We start from the raw sequence: 22,430 nt of genomic DNA, 5'->3' as shown, positions 1-22,430 counted from the left end.
GTCCCACCCACTCTGCCATGCTCTGAGGTGTCTGTCGGTGACACTGCCTCGTGTGCAGGCAGTGGGAATGCAGGTGTGCACATCTGCACACACCCATGCAGAAATGGCTGTTTCACCTGCTCCCAGCGCCTTCGGCACCGTGCGTGGGGCATGGCTGCCGTAGCAAGCTGTGTCCCGGGTAGCTGAGGGGAACAATGACGGCATCGCTGCAACAGACGAGGTGTGCGAGGGGACACCGCGATCTGCTGCTGCCACCTGCTGGGGTGTGCGTCTGCGCCCCAGAAGGCCGAGGAGCCATCCCTGCACAGTGATGCTCTGCTCAAAGGAAACACCCTAGCAGACCCTAAGAAGCTGGTTTATATGCACATCCCTGGCAGTCACCTTTCTTACGTGTTGGGCTGCTTTGCACACTTTTGGTGTGTACCTGGAGAGGGAGAGTAAGGATAAGTTTTACTAAAATACACTTATTTTACTGACTGAGAACATATATTTTTTGTTCATGTATTTCCTAGCTTTTCCATTTAGCAAAAAGGGAAAGAGTGTAAGGAACACTTAGACAATCAGCCTTTCTTATTTTCCTGTGTCTTCAACATGTATTTGTTGGTTTTAATGGCTTGGAGTACGTTGGTATTTAGTGGAACTGCAGATGCAGAAAATACAAGCATTCCAACAACTCCAGTTCAATATAAGCACTCCAACAGGATTAAATTGCTCAAACTCGAGCAATTATGAATTTAATGTGGGGATTCTTAAACTGTGGTCTGTAGTTGCCATGACAATCCACTCATCTCAGTCCCAATTAATAATTAAACAAACAAGCAGGCTCTTGTGACTCTTAAGAAAATTACTGGTGTTTATTATAAAGAGCGAAGGAGGGCAATATCAGTGAGTTGTGTTTTGTCAAAGATTATTATACTACTGGCATAATAGCTCTACTTGTTATGGTTTTTTTCTTTCTCTTCCAAGCTTTAATATTTTAAGGTATTAGAAAATTCTCAGACACACACTCAGCTCTCTTCTAAAAATGAGGCCACAATAAAATGCTTAAAGCTTTGCAAAATGGCATGAAAACCAAAAGCTTGAGGCTTTGACAAAGTTTGAATAAGGCAAGGATTTTCAAGATAATCCCAGACCAAGCAGGAAGAAAGGTCAAGAGCTTTTAGCTCAATTGGAGGAATTCCAGCAGGAGGAAGATGTGTGACATAATAGTTCCCAAGAGGTGCAGGTAACTTCATTTCAGCAGCCCCTGGAGTACTTGCCTCTCAGAGGGCGTGCCTGGGAGCCATCACCTCTGGGGCTCCTGTGCTCCCTGCTGCATCCCTTGAGGCTTGTGCTAATCCCTGCTGGTGCCTGAGGGTAAAAGTCTATCCCAGAGTCCTTCCCACACCAGTTAGTGCCCATCAGCCAGCCAGGCTGTCTGCCTCTTAGGAACTGAGTCCGTGCAATTGAGCAGGTGTGCAGGAAATGTGGCAATTGCCTGCCTGTTTAATTTGAACTTTTGTTTCCTTTCAGATATACTTGAAAGAAATTTTGAGAGAAATAGGCATCTACAATGTGAAGGGGACCCACAAAAACACATGGGAGCTGAAGCCGGAATACAGACATTACCAAGGAGAAGAAAAGAGTGATTAACAAAAATATTTATGATGTAAGAGTGATTGCACTCAGGGATCTGTGGTGTTCACAGAGAGGACTGAGCACAGTGCAATTCTGCAAAGATAAAGTTAAATTAAAGCAGCTGATACTTTGTAATTTTCTGTAGCTTTTTCCCCCAAGTAATATTTCTTGTATGTTTCTATATATGCTTTGTTTTTTGACAGGAAAAGTTTATAGAATAAACTTGTATTAGATTTATCTTTACTAGAAATCCTCTGAGTTCTCCTCTTACTTTTTCTTCGCAGCTTCGTGGCTTTTCCTAGTCTTGATAACTGATGGAAAATGTGTCTTAGAGGAAACCATAACTTTGTGGGTTTGCATTCCAGTGTAACCAGGTTAATACCCTGGGTTCTGCTGGGATCTGTCAGGGCTTTGTCTGGAAGCCTGCAAATGTGCACAACCCTTTGTGCAGTGTTTGTGTGGAATGGACATGCTGCTCCTCCTGGTATCAGGCTTTAGAAAGAACAGCCACAACCATGGTGCTCATCACAATCCTTAGACTCCCTGGGAACAAACCAATGTAGTTAAAAACCCATAAAGTGAGTGGGAAGATGTCAGTTCCCTCCATGTGATTACTGAGAAAAAATGACATGTCTGTTAGGTACAGAAAGGAACAATTTTCTCTTTTGTTTGGTTTTAATGCTGATATCTATGTTCTGTTTAAGTATATCAATAAAAGTATTATTTTAATTTGTACCACACAATATTGACTTGAACACATTATGATTTAGGTGGGATAAGTCTGAAATGCTTTGTTCAAAGCATGTTTTTATTGCTGGCTTTGCCACTGGGTTCCTCTGTGGTTTGGCAAAGATTGCTAAATGTGTCTGTGTCTCTATTCCCCCATTTTTTAAATGCACACTGCAAGGGTTATTCCTTCAACATCCTTTTTAGGAGGGAGCAGGGAAGGAACTATTTAATGATATTCTCAAAGCTTTTATGTTAGAGCAAAGAACACAGAGTGGAGATAACCTCATTATTATACCTGTAAACTAAGCAGGTGAGGTTTGATAGCTCAGCTTTCACATTCTCTCATGTCCTTCAGGTGTACGCATCATTGCTGCTCACCCTGATGCCACAGGAGATCTGTGTGAGAAGCAAACATTCCATTATTAGTCCACTTGGAAGCAGTGAAAGGCTTAGGGAGTGGTCAAATGCTTTCAGAGGTCTGTAAAACAACTCTTACACATAAGTCACACAATTTTGCTCAATTCATTTTTTTCTAGAGTTGTTTGTTTAGGTATCTCTCTACAGCTACATTTTGAGCTGGTGCTCAGCATCCTGTGGCATTTAGTGCCCAGTTCCCAGGGAGGGACTGCTGAAAGTTTTGAAGAACAGCTCGCATTCCAAGGGGGTGTGTGCTTTCATAAATACTGCCACTGACTCTTGTCTCCTCGGGCTCTACAGCAGGACCCCACTGGCAGATGGCTGCAGGAGCCATCTGAGGATGCTGAGGAACACAGGAAATCAGCCTTTGTGTCTTGCTGGAACATGAAGTGCTCCCGGGCAGTAGCCAGGGCCTGCTCACACTGCTGTCCTCATCGTACGGCTCGAGTCCTCTGTGGACTTGTGTTCAGGGATGAGTAGGATGAGAGCTCTTGCCTTTCATGAGCTGGGCTCCTCTGTGCGATCTGTGTCCTGTTTCAGCAGGTGAAGCTGAAGCACCCAGCAAGTCTAGGTAAGCTTCTCCATTTTATTGCCCCTCATATGATCCTCTAAAACCATGCAGGGAGATGCCATGCAATCCTGGTTAAGTTGTGGTGTAATTCCTTACCACACGTAGAAATGACTGTGGCATTCCAGAGAGAAATGGGTACCTTGAATGGAATCTCCAGCAGCAAAGTTTAGGATCTGCTTGTATTTCTGGTTTTATGTGAGCTGGTTCACAGTTTGTCTTCAGTCGAGAGGGACATAATCAGTCAGCATGAAATGCCTGAACATGTAAGTAAAGGAGGTGTTTTATTGATCTGCAGAGTGCCTTTGGACAGGGTAAATAAGCTCTGCTCAGGAGTAATGGAAAATGTGCAGAGCACTACGTTTTTTATGGGGTTTATGGTGTTTGCAAAGGGCTGATTTTTTATGGGTATCATTAAAAACGTGTAGAGTGCTAGAAGTAAACAGAAAAAAGAAGCAGTGGGGTTTTCAACCAGTGAGCAACCAGAAAAGTTGAGGGATGCCAAACTGTACTTCTGTGAAGTAGCACCAGTTACAAATAATGAGCAGGACAGTGAGGAAACACCATTTCAAAAATGGAAATGCTGTATCAGAGTAAACTAAGAAAAGATAACCAGTGGAGAGTCCAGAAGCCAGGTAGCTTGTGAGCTACTTTTTTACCTGCTTCCTGTATGATTTTAAAGTTTTTCTAGCATGTCAGGGTATAATTGGAATTTTACCCTCAAAAGCTGCCACAAAATCCAAGTGGCATGAGAGAAGGGAACAATGAGCTCACAGAGATGCTCATCTAGAGCGTGAAAAGATGCTCTCCTGTGCTGGCAGCAGGACCTGTGCCATGCATTGAAAGGCTCTGCTGGCTCCTGCCTGGTGGGAGCACGTGGTAAAGATGGAGTCTTTAGGTGCCCTTGGCAGGTCATCATCCAGCCTGCATCCGAGCCATGGGATCTTACAGTACAAACCATTGTAGAGACAGAAGCAGCAAGATAAATATGCCGCTATGAGCCCCATATTCTACCTTCTGCAGTAACCCAGGACACTGCAGGACTAAATTCATGCAAGGCTGGGATAATGACTGAGCATTTGGGAGAACCTCGTTTGGATCCATCACTTAATAACCAGGAAAAGCTCTGCAGCTCTGCTGTGCTTGTTCTGCACGGCACCCTTACACAAGTGCTGTTGGCAGGATTTCCATCTGCCAGAAGAGAAGAGGAGGCTCAGAGGCATTCAGGTCTTATTCCCTGGCCCCTACATTTGGATTAATTTAAACTCTGGACTCACAGCAGTGATGAACAATTCCCTGCTGGTCTTCCCATGTGCTGCTGTCTCTGCTCGATGCTGAACTCTGCTCATGCAGATGTTCTTGAATATCAGCGGTCAAAATGCTGCTTGGTGAGAAGGTCCCACAGGCATGAGCAGAAGTTTCTGTGTGCTAAATGCCATTAAATGAGATTAAAAGCAAGTCCACTCTCCAGCCTTGCTTGACCCGAATGACCAGTTTGAGTCATTGGAAATTGCATACAGAGGAAGCTCAGGCAGTATCAGCAGGGACCTGAGCAGACATGAGGTGACAGCCACCCCTTTAGAAATCCCCTGCTCACTCAACCTCCCTTCTCTTTCCCACCCCACCAGGGAAATTCTCCTCCATTGCAGGAGAATCAAAGTAAAACTTGTGTGTTAAGAACAGTTTCATAACTGAAAATTAATAAAATACAGTAGTAATGGTAAAAAATTATTAAAATGCTAGTAAAAAAGGAAAAACAAGTGATGGACAATACAAGTGCTCATCACCCTCTGACTGATGGCAGAACCCCCCCTTATGGGTAAGTTCCCCCGTTTATATACTGGGCACGGCATTCTGTGGTGTGGAATATTCTGTGGTGTGGTGAGCCCAGGGCCTTTGTTCTAGCTGTGCTTTCCTCCCTCCCCCGTCCTGTTTCTTTTGCATCCCTTCTCACTGGCAGCACATGAGACAACAGAAAAACGTCCTTGACCTAGGGTAAACACGACTTAGCAGAAAAACAACATCAGTGTGTTACAAACACCGCTCAGATTCCAAATCCAAAACACAGCACTGTAACAGCTACCGAGAAGAAATTAACTCAGAAAAGAGCATGGCTGAAAATCAGGACATGGGGGTACCGGGATGGCACACGCTGCTGGGGGTGGCTGGCAGGCTGGGGCAGCTGCAGCTGGTGGGTGAAGGGCAGAGTTGAAACACCTTTTTGTGGGCAGCATGAGGAAGCACCAGCAGCTGCAGGCAGTTCTGTGGCTGCAGCAGCACAGCTGCAGGGACAGCAAAATCATCCCTCCCTACTGCCATGGGAGAGGCCAGGGGCACCCAGCTCAGGTCAGACACAACTGTAGGTAGAGCAGCCAAACCTCAGCCCTTGAACCAGACAACTCCAGTAGCAACACTGGGGTTTTATTAGTTGAGGAGAACAGGAGTACACAGCTTTACATGGTCATTTTTCAACCACTCTGCTACAAGTAATTTGGGAAGCTGATCTTTAAAAAGCTTTCTCAACATTTATGTTCATGGACATTCCCTATTAAAAAAAAAAAATAAACAGCTGGACTGCTTTGTGCCAGCACATCTGCACCTCACTGAGATAGGAAAAAGAGGTTTGCTCTCCCAAATGCCAGCAGTGCTTCCTTCCTACTGCTGCTGGTTACAGATGGGGAGGTGAATCCCAGCTGATAGCTCCCAGGATAGTGTGGGCTGCAGAGAAAACAACGGTTCAGCATTTTATCAGTAAGTCCAGCTGCTGCCACATTGGCAATACTGGCATCACACAACCAAAATAGCCTTAAAAATGTCTTCAAGGGTGTTTGGATCCCTTCTGCCTCAGGTGGAAGGTGATGAATGCAGCTCTAGTGGATTAAAATGCCCAGCAGCCATGTGCATGCTCAACACCCCACCCACTCCTGCAGAACACACTGGCAGGGTTGCCAGCATTTGCTGGCACTCAAAAAGCTCCCTGAAGCCACCAGCCCTGGCCACAGGCACTTGGCTGTGATCTTTGCACAACAGCTTCCAGCTGCAGCTTCCACCAAAAGGCAGCCAAGACACAGGGACTGCAAACCAGCAAGATTGTGCCCTTGTGAATGGATTCGGTACTGTTTAGGGCAAAAACGTCCAGGCTTGGCTAGGGTTTTTGCCTCCTAGGAAGATGTTTATCCCTGAGCTAATGAACATGGTGTTTAACTGCTGGTCTCCCACTGCCAGCTACAGTGACACAGATTTCCTGGTCCAGAGCAAAACATCCCAGCTTACAATGGCAGCAACACCCCAGGGAAGTGGTACAGAGCTAAAGTGCAGATGGAGGTTCAGGAGCAGAGGGAGACATCCTATCTGCTCCAAGTGAGCAGCAGAGCATGAGAAAGCAGAAGTATCTTGATGTGGATACTACTGCTCTTTAATGAAAGCATCCTCCCTGAACAGCTGCCCACTGCCAAGACTGAAGTGGGCTGGCCTGTGCCAGCTCAACAGCCAGGGACTTGCTTAGGGAAGTAAGCAAATTGCAGCTTTTCCATTTTTTTCCAAATTAAAAAAAAAAGTCTTATTTTATTTGGAAACAACCGTGTCCTGTGCTTATTGTAACTGCCTTCTGGCTGTGAGCTAAACTGAGTGAAAAATTCACAAAGAGCCCCCAACACAAATCAAACCCAATTGTGTTTCCTACATACTTTCATTTATAATCTTCCCTTTGCAAGTTCTCCCTCCTTGTGCCAAAGCTGAGGGCTGCACAAGGCTCAAAGACCAACACCCACTTGAGCTCTGGCATCCACCCCCAGGTCAGTGGGCAAAACTGGGCACCCCAGAGGGGCAGTGGGGGACACCAGTGCCTCTCCCAGCACACCAGATGTTCCCTGCACTGCATGAACACCCCCAGCTCTCCACCCTTTCTCCTCCAAAACAGATGGCCAAGCAGCAAAATGGACATTAACATCAGTGAATGGGGCATGGAAAGTGTTTGGGGTTTTTTGCTTGCTCCCAGAGGGCAAAAATAGCATGGATTTGTAGGTGAGGTAGCAAAGACAATATTATTGTAAGACAATAAGACATTGAGGGCAAAAAGTCAAGGAGACAATGGGACATGTGCCCAGCACAGCAGCTGCTTCCTTCAGCCCCAAGGGATCACTCCTTTAACCACAGAAGCCTGAAACTAGAAAGGCAGGTTTCTGTTTTTAAGCAAATTAACCTTCCTTCCGTCAGCATCCAGCTCCTAGTGGGTGCAGGAGTGGCCTCCTGGCCCCACAGAGCCTGAGACCCCAGCCAGCATAAGGGAGATTTCTACCCAGCTGCTTAACCTGCTCCACAAGGCTCAGGGAAAATGCAATTTGGATCCTTCCCAAATCCACTGAAAGTATCTTTCCAAGAATGCGAGATGCAAGCCTGATAAGCACATTCTAAAACAAGACTGGGCTAAGTCTTAAAGCTGTCCTTCAGTTGTGTATTTTAAGCAGCACCAAGCTAATTTGTTATCATGGGGAATTTTATCAATTTAATAACTCCAAAGCTGTTGTCTGAAGTATAAAGACTTTCCTTTCCAAACCACTTCAGCTTTTCAGGCCCAGGAACAAAACACCTGCTTGAACTGAAGACAGGCCAGAAGAAGAGGAATTACGCCATGAGGAAATACACAGACTTCCTCCCCAGCACAGAGCTGTGTCATGGACTGTGGGCAAGTGCATTTACCAGCACGGGCTCCCCTTCCCAGCATGCAGTGACTCCCAGCTCTCCCTCAGCCTGACTGCACAGCAGGCAGCTACCACAGCAGTGCAGCTGCGACAAGCACTTGGCACTGCCGCAGTCCTTCCCTGCCACACCCTCCCTGGTGCATCTGACAGACGTGATGCTGCAGAGCAGCAAGGCTTATCCTGAGAAACTGCAGGCAGCAATGCATGTTTGGGAAGTGCAGTGAGCCCAGCAAGAACATTTCACTTGCAGCTCACTGAAGAAACAAACAAAACCCCACATCTCCAGAGCCTCTGAACTGGCACTTCTTACAACAAGGTGAAAGGAGCCTTCCCACCAGAGGCTTGCCGTGCAGAAGAGCACACCTGCTTGGAGCACAGGATTCCCTAGTTAGGAATGTTTGCACACAGCAATTAAATACCCCAATGAGCCTGGAGTACAGACAGGATGACACACAATTTGCCATTCAACCAAGCAGCAAGGCCGTGCTCATTGTGCTCTGAAGCACCTGCTTTTCAAAGCAGCTCTCCATCTGTACGCAGGTGCCACGTGGCAATTTGCTCCAGGCTGGTGCCCAGGGCTCCCAGCCTTGGCAGGACCAGCCAGCGGGGGGAGGAGTCATTTCCACTCCCACATATCAGCTCCAGAATTTTAAACGTTGACTCACAGGAAGTTGGAGCCAGGGCTATGAGGGGCTGCACAGGCATACCAGCACTGCCCTGCCCACACTAGCTTTACTCAACTGAGGATTGTTTGCTCTCCCTCTCTTTTAATGTTCTCATTTTTAATGAAGATGCATCAGGAAAGGAGAGAACATCCTCACCTGACCTCATTAAACACATCCTCTGCAAGAAAAAGCACAAGCTGCCTCAGTGGCTTTATCTAGGCTTTGAACTTGCCTCCCAGTCTCAATGGGTGAAGCAGGCTACACCAAAATTGCACCTCATCCACCACAGCTGACTCAAAATCCTTTACTGAAAAAGCTTAAAAATCAAATAAAAAAATTAAAAACCCATATATATAACGTTCCCACATAACTAAAATAGGGTGTATTTAACCAGACAGGAACCTGGGAGATAACTAGGGCAGGCTCCACTCCCTCCTCCAGTCTCTCACTCCTCCCAGCTTTCTGCCACATCTATCTCACCCCTGCAGAACCCCCTTCCACCTCCACCCTGCAGCACCAGGGGCCAAAAATTGACACAAGACGGCAAAGATGTGAAAACCCCAAAGGAGATAAACAGCAAGTGGGCCATGCCCTCCCCTTTCACGCACCTTAGCCTCCTATGCCTCTGCCATCACTGCAGCAGGAAAAGTTAATGATTAGCAGTCCAAAGCAACATCCCTGCTCAGGAACAGAGTCAGCAGCAACACACATCCCCTTGATCCAGGTGGGGCTCTGGATCTGGAAGGAATTTGTGTTCCTTTATTCAATCCAAACTGCCACCGGGTCAGACAGGCAGAAAGCGCAAGGAACCTGTTACTGTTGCATCTCAAAAGAGAACCTGAGAAGCAACAGTGTTTGCTCCAGGTCTGTCAAACAGATGCATTCCCTAACAAGGAACACAGCAGGAACATAACTTACAAACACTCAGGTAAGTCCTAAATACAGGTATACACCTGGTTTGGAGGACATCTAGGGCAGAGCTAGGCCATTCCAACATCGCTCTCCAAGAGGCCAAGTACAGAAAAACCACAAATCCTGCAACTTGACTGAATTCTAGTTCATACGCTCCCCAACAGCTGTCAAATTCAAAGTACCACAGCCAAGCTGTGTTAGAAAACTGAGCCATTTCACCTTCTCTCCCCAGTATTCCCATTCAGCCTCCTGCCTTGATCTTGGAGACCTGCTATAGCTCAAGAGAGGCTCAAGTGCTCTTGTCTGAGAAAGCAGTTCAGCGCCAGCACTCAGCTTGAGTAGCACATATTCCATTCTGGGATGTTTTTGTTACTAATTTCTTATCTCTTCCAGACATAAGACTCTGCAAAATCACAAAAGATGGTGGTCCATTCCATTATGGCATTTCTTGGACTTTGCCTTATTGATATCAACCTGCTTTTGCACTCCAGTGCCACAGGCAAACTGTGAAATCTGTCTGGAAACAGTCCAGTTGTATTGCTCTAGCACCAGCTGTGCTACTGGCAGCATCAATCCATGGTGCAACCTCTCCTTCAAGTCACCTTGAGAGACACATCAGACCAAAAGACATCACCTAGAATGGGTTTAAATGAGTTTTATTTTAGACAACCTACATGATAGATGTTTTTTTGTTTTTTTTTTAAACAATGCCTCCACTCCAAATCAGGGTCAAAATAAGTGAATAAAGCTCAAGATGACATCAGTCCAGTTAGACATTGCTGATTCCTGGTGTTGTGCCGATGAAGAAGAAACAGCAGCCAGCTATGAAGACAAGTGATCCAAAACCATACTGTTTGATTTGTTACTGAAACAAGAGTAAGCAAGTGTTAGTTAAAGGTCATGACATTATCAGCAAGTTTCTGTAACTTGTTTGTGTATTCCCTAATTCAATCTGGGCTGCCACAGTCAGGCAGGCAGAAAGCGCAAGGAAGTTATTTTTGCATCTTAGTGCAAACCAGGGAGCAACAGGAAAAGTGCTCATGGTCTATCAGAGGATGCTGATCATTTTTACAATTGTACAGAGCAACTGGCACCCACCAGCTGCTAAACAAGCCAGGCTGAGCACTCATTCACACCCTTTCTGCTTGACACACCAAGGTTCATGTTTCCCCTCAAGCACATCCTAAACAAGTATCAGAGCTTACAATGTACCCAGCTGTCTCTGAAGAGAGCTGCACTAAGAAGCTGAAGCAGGTTTTACTGCATGTGGGAACACCTTGCTACTGTTCTTTTACTCCACCTTGAAGTAGGTGGAGTTATCCAAACAACACATCCAAAAGGTGTGCCCCCATAGAGGAGATGCACATAAGCTTTTGCTCCCTGGAGGTGCCCTGCAGGTGATCACCTGTTCCAGGGCCAGAACAGACATCCCCCCTCATCAGGCTGTGGGAGGTGCTGTGTCTGTCTGGCCAACTGAAGTGTTCCTTTAATTGGGCTACTGCTCCACACCAGAATCTGGCTCATCTTTACATGACTTGCATACCAGAAAGCCTTGTGAGAGGCTTTACAGATAAATTTAGCTGTCTATATACAGACTTGACAAGTCCACAATGGGCAAGGCAACTGTTGGTCCCACACTGCAGTGAATTCCACAGGTGTCCAAGCAAACCAAAAACCCACAAGTGTTGAGATCCAAATACTATCTTGTGGGCAACCACATTACAGACCATAGGAGCAGACCACAGGAGCTCAAGGAGTTGGGAGATCCCAGATAGAAAAAAGGTTAAGTACCTGGTCAAGTAATACTGTGTTCCCAAATTTAGGGCAATATTTATACTGACAGTTCTTGTATAAGGGCATCAGATTAAGTGAAAGAAGACAGAATATGACCATGCAAGGTACTTCACAGTTAACTGCCAGAAAAGAGATCCAAAGTAGAAGTGCTCCATTTCAGAGGACCTGCTCTTTAATCTAATGGTTTAAAGCCATTCCCAATTACACACATCTCACCAGGGCCATCCCTTCTGCATTTCTTGGCCATAAGTCACCATGAGTCACAGCAGTGATATACATCCCCTTTTAGTACAACTGAATAGTACTCAAAGTTTCAGGCATTTTGTATAATATTAAAGCACCAATCAGGCTGCACTTGCACAATTCTTAAAGTTTTCAAACTGGCAGCTACTGTTCAACAGGGATACAGGAGAACAAAAGATGAAGGAGCTCACCATGTACTTGGGTACATTAACTCAGTTCAGTTCAGTACTTACACATTTCTCGATTTCTAAGCCGTCCTTAAAGAAAATCATATATGGGGTCACACCATCCTCACGGAAATCCAGGAGAGCCACCATTCCATCTGGATTCATGTTCTCCCCTACAAAGAACTTCAGAGGAATGTGTCTCTAAGACATTTAATTGGCTAATGCCAGGAGAAAATGCCTTTTTATACAATACTTTTGTATAAACAATGCAACATCACCAAGCTCAGTTTAAAAGTCTCCCTGACTAGCCACAGGGATTTTCATTCTCTGCAGATTGTCAATCTTTGTGCTACCATGGCTGATACACCAGAAGAAAGGGATGCTATCCAGAGGGACCTTGACAGGCTGGAGAAGGTCTGATGTTTTGTTGAACATCACAAGGGTCCATGGGAACCTTGTGATGTTCAACAAAACAAGTGCAATGCCCTATACCTGGGTCAGGGCAAGCCCAAGCACAAATACATGCAGGGCTTGGGAACAGCAGCTCTCGGGAGAAAGACTTGAGGTGTTGGGTGACACCCAGCACTGTGAGCTTGCAGCCCACAAACCCAAACATCCAAAGAGGAGTGACCAGCAGGTCAAGGGACATGATTTTCTTCCTCTGCTCTGCTAAGCCCTCACCCAGAGTGCTGCATCCAGCTCTGGAGCTGGGATCCCAACACAAGAAGGATGTGGATCTGCTGGACCAAGCCTAGGTAGGCCACTGAGATGGTCAGAGGCCTGGAGCAGCTCTCCTATAAGGACAGACTGAGGAAGTTGAGGCTGTTCACCCTTAGAGGCTCCAGGGAGACCTTACAGCACCCAGTATGTAAAAGGGACTACAAAAAGTCTGGAAAGGGACTTTGACAGGGGCACATGGCAATAGGACAACAGGAAATTACTTTGAAACTCTAAAGAGGACAGATTTAGATTATATATTAGGAATAAATTCTTCACTGCGGCACTGGTGAGACACTGGCACAGACCGACCAGAGAAGCTGTGCATGCCCCATCCCTGGCAGTGTTTGAGGCCAGGTTGGATGGGGCTCTGAGCTACTGGGTCTAGTGGAAGGCATCCCTGTCCATGGCAGGGAATTGGAACTCGATGATGCTTTTCAACCCAACACCTTCTGTGATTCAATAATTTTACCTTGCTGCTATGAACAGAGCAAGAGACAGCAGGGGCCAAAGTGATCTACCTTCCAAGTCCAACTGCACAGTCCCTGAACCACCACAACAACAAATGTAGCTAACTACAAGCATTATCAGCTGAAATGAGACCACCAAAGAGCTAACAGTCTTTGGCTGTTTGTCCTGCCTGACTCTCAGGGCCCCTATTACTCTCAAAGACTGTCAAGTTAGCATCCCCACAACAGGAGCCATCAAAATTCTCAACAAGCTGTTCAGATGAACCAATCACAGCTTATCAATACTGCTGTAAGGAGACATAACTTACCTGGTAGTTTTTGAAGTTGGCAAGGATGTGTTTGATTTGTTCTGCAGCCCCAGTCATGAAAGGCTTTACTCTCTCTGGCTTGTGTTCCTCAAGTCTGGCTTTGATTCTGGAAGGACAAAGAAAAAATGCTCTGAAAACATGTTCTAGCTTAATACCTTCATTGTCTGGCAGGATGTCATAGCAAAAAGGGTTGACCCAGCTACCTGTCAAACTTAGATTTTGCTGCCTGTCCCCCCAACCTCCTCTCAAAGCCCCCAAATTTTAACTTAGCTTTTTAAAGTGAAATCACAGAACAGTACTTGCCACTCCTACCAAGGTTATTTTACAACCAGGCTAGTGACAGGCAAAAACCAGCAAGCCCTTTCCGCAGCACCAGGAGTATCACCCACCCGTATCATAAAGCTTTTTCACCTTCAGTATTAACCCCACTGAACACCAACCAACAGCTGTTACACCATGAACTAGCAAAAAGACCCATTCACACATGGTTTTTAGCTGTTTACACTGTCACTCTAGAAAAGCTTCAGAAGCTTTTATTTACCACCTCAGTTCCTCCAAATGAAGGTCTGGCATGGAGAAATAGAAAAGAAAACAGCAAAGCTACAAATAAGATCCAAAGCACACGATCAGTTCCTCTACCTCAGCCAAAATAAACACAGATATTCCATCCCCCATTCTTTAGAGCCCCAGTTCTGCCAAGCATTAAGACATTACTGAAGTTCACAGCCAGTTTCACACCCGTATCAGAATGAACACCTGATAGGAATAAATCCAATGCTGTTTTTTTACAATCTCAAGCACACAAAACCCCTGCAGTCCAACTGAAAGGAAAGGCCTACCAACACTTACGCTTTCATGTAATCCTTGATGTACTTCTTGTAGGATTCTTTTGTGAAGCTGGTCTCCTGAAGGTGGTGGTTAATTACTATGTCAACACCAGTTATGACCGTGGCTTCTGTTCCATCTCCCTCAGGACCTTCAGCAGAGGCATTGCCACCAATTAGAGAGTCATCAATTTGACCCTCTGTCCTGGTGACCATCTAGATTTAGAGACATCAAAACACTTAACGGCTCTGCAAAAAACCTTAGCACTACCGCTTACACTCCTATGACCTGACAGCAGGGCACAACTTGAGAGACATAGTTCAGTGCAAGGAACCTGGCTGCAGCTTGAGCACTAATTTCCCAGTGACAGTAAAAGAGGGAACGGGTTAAAATTGAAAGACAGTAGGTTTAGATTAGATATTGGATAGAAAGTCTTTACGTGGGAGGCACTAGCAAAGGTTGCCCAGGGAACCTGTGGATGCCCCACCTCTGGAACTGTTCAAGGCCAGGCTGGATGGGGCTTTGAGCAACCTGGTCTAGTGGACAGTATCCTTGCCTATGGCAAGGAGGCTGGAACTAGATGATCTCCAAGGTGCATTCCAACCCAAAGCGTTCTATGATTCTATGACTCCCAAGCACGACTCCTGCACGGTGCACAACCGAAGCTCCATTACACTCCAGCCTGGCTGACTCGGGCTCTCCCAGGCACCATCTACGGCAGCACGGGGCACTGGGCCAAGGTGAGTCTTCTCTCTTTCCCGGCTCGGGCTCTTCGCAGGGAGGCCACCCCCACTCCCCACCGGCCGTGAGTCACCGCGGCAACCCTTCCTTCCTCCCTCCCTCCTTCGGGGCGGGCGGGCACTCACCTTCCCCTCCACTTCCAGGCACAGGCCGTCCGCCACCTCCCGGATCTTGTAGATGTCCGAGAACATCTCATCCTCTGCAGGGACAGAGAAACGCACATACACACCCAGCCGCGTCAGCCTCCGCCTCCCGGCACCCACCACTTTCCCCCATCGCTCCCGCCCCCGGGCTCCGCGCCCCCCCCGCCCCGGCCCAGCCCCGCACATGCGCGCCGGCACCGCCGGGCCCAGCGCTCGGGCCCGGGCCGCGCTTCCCCCCCCCGCTCCGAGTGCCGGCCCAGCCGCCCCTCCCGGCCGCGCCGCCCCCCCTCCACGGCCTTACGGCTGATGCAGTCCCGGTAGATGATCATGGCGGCGGCGGGGGGCGGCGGGGGGCGCGGGGTCTCAGCGCAGCGACCCGGGCGCGGGGCGGGAGCGGGGCGGAAAGGGCCGAGTCAGCGCCTGCCGGGGCTCATATAGCGGGCACGGCCCCGCGCGTCACCGCGCACGCGCACTGCGCGCCGCCCCGCCCCTCCGCCAGCGGCGCCACCGCGCGGCCGCGTCCGGAACCGCCGCGCGAGGGGGGCGCGAGCGCGGGGTTCCCGGCGCGCGGGCCGGGGCAGCGCCACAGCGGCCACAGCGAGCACCGGCACCGGCACCGGCACCCGCACCGGCACCTGCCCGGGAACTGTCAGTGCGCCGAGGCCTCCCCTCCGCCTCCTGCAGGATCAACTCACCGAGCGACTTCATACGGCTTCCCCTCAGAGCCCTTCACCATCGTCACTGCCGTCCTTTGGACGCTCTAATAGCTCCATGTCTTCCTTACATTGTGGCGTCCAGCACTCGAGGTGAGGCCGCCCCAGCTCAGAGCAGAGCGGGGCAATCCCCTTCCTTGCCCGTCTGGCCGTGCTGTGCCTGATGCACCCCAGGACAGGGCTGGCCCTCTGTGTGCCAGGGCTCTGCTCAGATTCACCTGCCAAACGGCGAGCGGGGCTTCATCCCTCCCGAGTCGGAGGGGTCAGGGCTGGCAGGGACCTCTGGAGAGCACCCAGACCTGCCCCGGGCCAGAGCAGGGCTGGTGCCTCTCCCTCATTGCCGGTGGTTGCATTTCATGGGTTTCAACACCAATTTTCCTCTTGCTGCTAATCTTTTAAGCTCTCAGTAACACATTTCTTTTTGTCTAACTTCTTATGAGGTGTCCGGGATGTGTGATCACTGGCTCTTTTCTCATTACTCAGAGTCACTGAGCTGGGACGATCACATTTTCACTTTCTTTTGCCAGTTGGTGCAAGATGGTAGAGGTTTTGGGCACATCTATGCATCCTTTCTTTTTCTTCTTTTTTTTTTTTTTTCAGGGAGGCAGTTATGGATATCCACTCTTTTTTCCTTGTCTTGTATTAGGAAGCGTCTTTGCACCCCCATGTTCCAAACTAGCCTCCAGTTTAACACAGGCAGCCTGGTAAATCCACACACTGACTTTCCAAGGAGAAGTGCACCCAGCTCTTCCCAAGCCCCCCGGTGAAGCACTGCTGCCCATGTCCCACCACAGCCAGGGTGTCCCCTCCATGGCAGCCTGACAGGGATGTGTCTCTGTGAGCTGTCCTGGCCACTCCCAGCTGCTGCCTCCTCCCGCCATCCCCTCACGCTTGCTGAGGGGCTCTGGACCTTGCAAGGGCTGTGACACAGGGACACAGAAACTCATTCTGTTATACATTTGCTCTACTGTATACTGGATCTCCTCCAAATAAGTGATGTTTTGAAAAAATTTATAGGGAAATAAGTAGGAAGCTATGGAACTCTTCCTGTTATTACTCCCTCGGGGAAATTGAGTTGAGGATGTTCAGAGGCACTGCTTATGCACTCCTGAAAGGGCTGGCCGGGACAGGTATATTTTTATTATTTTTCTTATGAGGATAAGTGAGATTTAGCCCAGTAGTCAGGGTGAAGATAAAAGACAGAAGGGCAGTTGTGCCTAGACCTCTTTTTCCCTCTTTGGACTTACTTTTCTGCAGCAGCCTGTCAAGCTGAAACAAATCTAGACCTCACCTGAACTCTGATTCTTAAGAGACATTAAAAAAATACCTTTAAAAGACATCATGGGACCTGAAATGCTTAATGCTGCTAATGATCCTGATCTTGGCAGAGACATCAGGGCACAGGACACAATTCCCTGTCCCTCACCTTCCTTAGGCAGTGAATTGCTCATTGCTTTCCTTGTGTGTGCCAGTGGAGCTCCCTTTTTATCTCCTCCTTCCCTGCTCTTCCTTCCTTTGCTCCAGATATCAGTGCTCTTTTTTTTAAGATGGTCTAGCTTCTTACATAATCTAAGTAAATTTACAAGTAGTTCTCTGCTGGTTTTCACCTTCAAGACTACAGCTGCTATTTCAGGCCTGAAGAAGGAGCTTCTTCCCAAAAGCTTTTCCTGTTTTTTTTTTCTTTTCCTCAGTGGCATCTGGCCTGATAAAAGATAGCCCCTCTTTTTACAAACCACAATAAAAAAAAGAGCAACTTACATCTTTAGCAGTGCGGTGAGTGACAGGGGAACATTTGGCTCCTTCTACGTAGTGTAATATGCAGCTAAAAACATCCAGTTAGTAGGTGTGCTTCAATTTGGTTTTATTTTCAAGAGACCATTCTAGAAAAAAGGATATTTCTGCAGTAGTCCAGAAACATCTTACAAATTCATCAGTTGACTCAATTTGCTGAAGTCAGGGTAGAAAGCTTTAGCACAGTGTGGTGGTAAAGGGACCTTCAGGTTGCTTTGCCTTGCCTGCAGGTCTGTATTAGGAGTTGCAGGTGTAAAATGTGAGATGTCATTTAAAAATGCATCTGCTAAATGGGTCGAGGCTCCTGTGTGAACACCAGGAGTGTTTGATGTGGAGTTAAGTTAAATCAGTATCAAGTTGAAGTTAGCAGTGTTTTAATTGGCATAGGCTTCACTGAGGTATCAGTGCTGAAATTTTTCTGTGATCCCATATAAACACGGAATTATGTTATGTGCTGATACTTTGTGAATTTGAAATAGATTTGAAAATGCTTTTTTTCTCCCCTTTTTTTTCAGAAACCATTTGAGAAAACCTTAGTGTTCCTCACCTGCTTTCTGTCCAGGCAGCCTCTTCAAGCACTTCTCACATCCAGCCAGAGTTGCATTCACATTTCAGAGTGACACATTAAAAATGTGGTCCCTCCCTCCACCTTTCTAGTTGCTGATTGACAACCAAAATGATGTGAGAAGATTTCCTGATAGTGCACCTCACCTTTGGTGTTGTGTAAATCCCGAAGGATTGATGGAATCCTGTGGGTTTATAGAGGAGTCTTCCAACAATACCTGAGGAGGATTTTCTAGGCAGGTGTCTGCAGAGTGTCACAAGAAGCCTTTCCCATGGAAAGCCACACCTCAGACAGTTGTGAATTACTGCACTATTGCTTCCATCAATATTGTGTGGATATGGCTGTGCTCAAGTAATTGTGTCTTGGGTTAGAGTGCCAGATGACAGCTGATCCTGCACCATTCTGTCCCCAAATAAACAGTCCATTTTCAGCCCTTGTGTCAACTCCCAGAGCTGTAAGAAAAGGGAGGGGATCCTGCCTTCAGCTTCTGTCTCCTGCAGGGTGCAATCAGTGGAAATAAAGCAGAGGTGAGGCTGGAGGAAGAGAGGTGATACTGGGCTATGACATAAGGGGTGGCACCAGTGTGTTCTTCTAACCTTTGTAAAAGGCTGTGAAAGTCACATAAAAGTGATGATGTTTTACATCATTTGCCACGTGTGGGGGAGAGGATCCTAAGCATGCATCTATATCTGCTGGTAGAAAGAAATTGGAAAAAATGAGGATTAAAGGACTGAGCAAGCCCTGGTGCTGCAGAGAGGCTGGCAGGACAGCCTGTGCCCAGTGCCCCCTTCCCCAGTGCATCTCCCAGCACAAAGATGGGCGAGAGGATGCACATGATCAACTCATGTCTTCACAAACCTGTCTGGAATTTAGGACTGAAACAAGGAGCTGTGACTTTGTAGCCCTTCTTCCAACACACACAGATGGAAACTGTAGCTTTTAACTGGTTTGCTTCAAGTTGTTTCCCTAGGGCATTTCCAGGCAATAAAGATTTGATCACTATTTGTTACCCCTGCTTATTAATTGGGAATTGATCTTACAAAGCCAGACCATCAGTTTGATTCTTTCAGGTGAGTTTATGTTATGAATATAGTCAGACTTCCAATGCTTGGCAATCCTTTGACTGTTTTGGATCTCGAGCCAAAATTCATAATTTAGATTTACATTGGCAGTGTACTAAGCTAGAATCCCAGCTCCCAAGATTAATATTTGAAAGAGTTGAGCTTTGATCATTAGTGTAGCTTATCAGCTCAGATCTATTCACAAATGATAGACCATATTAGGCTGGACTAGATAGATTAAGGTATCCCAGACAAAGGCATCATTTTTAGATTACAAGGAAGGTCTTTGGTTGAGCAACAACCCCTCTAGCACTCACAACAAAGGCAGGTGTTCGTGTTCTTACCTTGGCATTTTCGGTATTGACTGTTCCTCTCGGTGGCTGCTGCACTTCTGCGAACAGACACAGAGGTCGCTGCGCAGCCACAAACCCCTTTTGCCTGGGGCACTGCTCACCCAGACCCTGCCCTGGGAGTGAGGCTGTCAGCCCGCACTGCAGCTGCTGCCTTGCTAGGAAAAACAGCACTGCGATTCCCAAGTTCACAACTATGAAGCAAGGTGCTGCCCACCCGCAATTTCATACTCATTAACCGTAGAAACATCCAGGTGACTGAAAGGGCTGTGGTGGAAATGTCTGCACCTGATCCTCAGGTCTGTGCCAGTGTGTCCCACTGATGTGCTCAATGATGCAATAGAGAGTGCATTCATTAAAGTGGCAGTAACATTACATTGGGAAGGACCATACGTGTATTGGAGATTAAGACTAGAATTAAAAAGTGATTTTGACACATTGGACAAGTGGCCTGAATTGTTAGAAGGCATCTGGACAAGGCCAGCCCATCAATGAGCAGTCAAACATTTGCTGAAAGGAAAACTTACCAAAGGCTTTTGAACACAAAGATGCAGTATAACATTCAAACAAGCTCTGAGCCACACATTACTAGAAACTGAAAGAGTGCATAAGGGAAGTGCTGCCTGATCATGGCCCTGGTCCTCTGCTTGTTGTAGGCTTCTGCTGCTGGCAAATGCCAGGGAATGCTGAGATGATGATGTGCTCCACGTGGGTGCTCTGATGTCATGCTCACAAATACAGAACAGAAATGATCAGCCATGGACACAGGACAGAGAACTGGGCAGCAGTTCTACAGAAAAGATCTGGGATACTGGTGGATCCAAAGCTGAACCAGAATCATAGAGTCATAGAAACATTTAATTTCAAAACAGCCTCTGAGGTCATTGTGTCCAGTCATTAACCCAGCACTGCCAAGTCCACCACTAATCCATGTCCCTGAGTGCCACATCTGCTTGCCTTTTAAATACTTCCACGGATGGTGACTCAGTAACATCCCTGTGCAGCCTGTTCTGATGCTTGACCAGCCTTTCAGTGGGAAAAACCAATAATCCTAATGTCTATTTTACCTGTTCTGAGAAAAGGCCCCACGATACTGGAGTAGATAAGTGATGATGTTATGTGTAAGAAACTTGTGCTGTTGTAGATGTGAGGGGCTGAGCTCTGTTTGGTGGTGCTGGTATTTCCTGGAGCACTGACTCCAGCTTTAACAGCACCCTTTGAAAAAGCTATGGACTGACCAGCAAGGGTTCACAAGAGCAGAGGGAATGAGTAGAAGGAAAATGAGTTAGTTTGTTTTGCTGTGAGGATTTAGATTAGCCGTGGGAAATGCTTTCCACTACAGCCAACAGAGAAGCAAAGAATAGGCTGCCTACCTAGTTCCCTGTCCTGGCAGGTTTTTGGGAATAAGCTAGAAACCTGCTCATGGGAGATCAGAAAGCATGTTAGATCTGTCATTGTTGACACAAATAATGGCTGATTCTGCCTGCCTCTAGGTTCTTTTTAACCCTATTCATCACCAAGTGATTCTTTTATGAACTATGGGCTGTCATTTTTACCTGCTTAGGGTGGTTACACAATCAGGGTAAAATTATTATCCACAAATCCCTATTCAGAATAAACAAGAGGGTTTGGAAAAGGGACATTATGAGAAGAATGTTTCCCTGCATGGTAAGATGGGTTTGCATGGAAATCACGTGCACACAGAAGGAGAAGCATTCAGGTTCTGCAGTGCCCAGGGTTTTAATCCTAGTGAGTCCCTACTTTAGTCTTGTTTAAATACAGTGTGGTACAATCCTTTGGCTTAGGTTAGAGGTAGGCTGCAGAAAGGGCTCCTTTCATGCCAAACCTAAGGCAAGGGTAAGCAGGGATCTATAGTAGGAGTCCTAGTAAAATACCTGTATTGTATTTGAATATCTGTATATAGGCCTTGCCCTGATAAGCCCCAGTTGTTCTTGATGGGCTGCAGCTGTGATGCCCTTAACTGGGCTGCAGCTGTAGCTAGTGAAGATAACTGGGATAAAAGGGGCTGGGCTTGGCCAGTCAGGGAGAACCTGGAAGGAGCCCTGATGGAGAAGGGGCAACAAGCAGAAGAAGTCAGAGCTGTGAAGAACTGCCCCCAAAAAGTATTGCTGAGAAGGTATGAGACTTTAAGAATATGATTGTGACAGTATGGGACTTTAGAAATATTAAATATAACAGAAGATAACAACAGGGATCTAATTTCTTGTATTGGGACTCTCCTTAGTCTGTGGGCAGTAAACCTGGATGTCTCTCTTATAGCAGAGTGGAGGTTTTATAAAGTCATCCACCAAAAAAAAAAATTATCAGTGCATGCCTGACTGGTTCAGTTTTTTTGCAAAGAATGGGAATGGAATTTATCCTATTTATCCTCCCCAGCAGAGATAGCTCATGAGCAGATCCATTTGTTAAGAGCCTCAAGCTGACTTCTCATGGAGCAGCCGGGCTGGCTACAGAAGGGAAGGGGAGCTGGGGCTGCAGGCAGGGGAAGTGTCTTCCCAGCCAGGGCTCAGTCCCAGGGTGTCCCAGCCAGGCCAGTGGTGTGGGACCAATGTCTGAAGCCACTCCAAGGGCTGGGATGGGCCAGACATGGGGCCAGACACAGTGTGGCTGCAGCACAGCCCCGGTGGGGAGTGAGGGATGGGCATGAGCACAAACAGCCGCTGAGCCCTGGGGAGGAGGGTCCCAGCAGGGCAGCTCACGGCCCCATCCATGGAGCTGGTTTTACTGCAACGTGAGGCAAGGTTACAATTTCTATCCACAGGCACCACTTCAAAGTTAGCCAGTGCTTCTAAGGCAAACATCTCTGCCCAGGTCTTCACCCTGAAGACATCTTCAGTTAACTTAGTGATCCATGTTGAGAGGATGATGTCCTCCTGCAAGCTCTCTGTTTTTGTGCCAGCCTTAAGGCTTTCT

At 47.2% G+C, this 22,430-nt stretch overlaps 3 protein-coding genes and 2 non-coding genes across 5 annotated transcripts in view; 2 read left to right on the top strand and 3 right to left on the bottom strand.

Annotated features, from left to right (window-relative positions):
* GTF2F2 (general transcription factor IIF subunit 2) overlaps positions 1-1,867 on the top strand; it is a 77,742-nt gene extending 75,875 nt beyond the window's left edge. Inside the window, exon 9 of the mRNA XM_054271774.1 lies at positions 1,513-1,867. Coding sequence (XP_054127749.1) covers positions 1,513-1,632 — 120 coding nt within the window. The 3' untranslated portion in view covers positions 1,633-1,867. The remainder of the gene's footprint in view (positions 1-1,512) is intronic.
* Positions 1,868-9,443: 7,576 nt separating this feature from the next.
* LOC128934638 (small nucleolar RNA SNORA31) lies at positions 9,444-9,579 on the bottom strand. Its single transcript, XR_008482873.1, has one exon. It is a non-coding gene; the product is annotated as a small nucleolar RNA SNORA31 (small nucleolar RNA).
* A 669-nt stretch (positions 9,580-10,248) lies between these two features.
* On the bottom strand, positions 10,249-15,426 carry TPT1 (tumor protein, translationally-controlled 1). Its single transcript, XM_054271385.1, has 6 exons — positions 15,318-15,426; positions 14,999-15,072; positions 14,157-14,347; positions 13,308-13,413; positions 11,879-11,995; positions 10,249-10,473 (listed from the first exon to the last, which is right to left on the bottom strand). Exons 1-6 carry the CDS (start codon positions 15,343-15,345, stop codon positions 10,471-10,473), a joined length of 519 nt encoding a protein of 172 aa, XP_054127360.1. The 5' UTR covers positions 15,346-15,426; the 3' UTR covers positions 10,249-10,470.
* LOC128934637 (small nucleolar RNA SNORA31) lies at positions 10,540-10,669 on the bottom strand. The gene has a single exon (XR_008482872.1). It is a non-coding gene; the product is annotated as a small nucleolar RNA SNORA31 (small nucleolar RNA).
* A 291-nt stretch (positions 15,427-15,717) lies between the features above and the next one.
* SLC25A30 (solute carrier family 25 member 30) overlaps positions 15,718-22,430 on the top strand; it is a 31,703-nt gene continuing 24,990 nt past the window's right edge. Inside the window, exon 1 of the mRNA XM_054271384.1 lies at positions 15,718-15,822. The gene's annotated coding sequence lies outside the window, so the exon portion shown is untranslated. The remainder of the gene's footprint in view (positions 15,823-22,430) is intronic.

This window comes from Melozone crissalis, unplaced genomic scaffold (assembly GCF_028551555.1).
Source record: "Melozone crissalis strain CALT ecotype California unplaced genomic scaffold, PUWL_Pcris_2 ptg000013l_1, whole genome shotgun sequence".
Lineage (NCBI taxonomy): Eukaryota > Metazoa > Chordata > Aves > Passeriformes > Passerellidae > Melozone > Melozone crissalis.
This window is presented reverse-complemented; position numbering and strand designations above follow the sequence as displayed.

Bases quoted from the DNA above. Each gene is read 5' to 3' on its own strand.
- TPT1 (XM_054271385.1), bottom strand. From the start codon at position 15,345: ATGATCATCTACCGGGACTGCATCAGCC. The intron at 13,414-14,156 runs GTAAGTGTTGGT...TTGTCCTTCCAG, and splicing joins ATCAAGGATTACATGAAAGC to AATCAAAGCCAGACTTGAGG. The intron at 11,996-13,307 runs GTAAGTTATGTC...ATTCCTCTGAAG, and splicing joins CCAACTTCAAAAACTACCAG to TTCTTTGTAGGGGAGAACAT.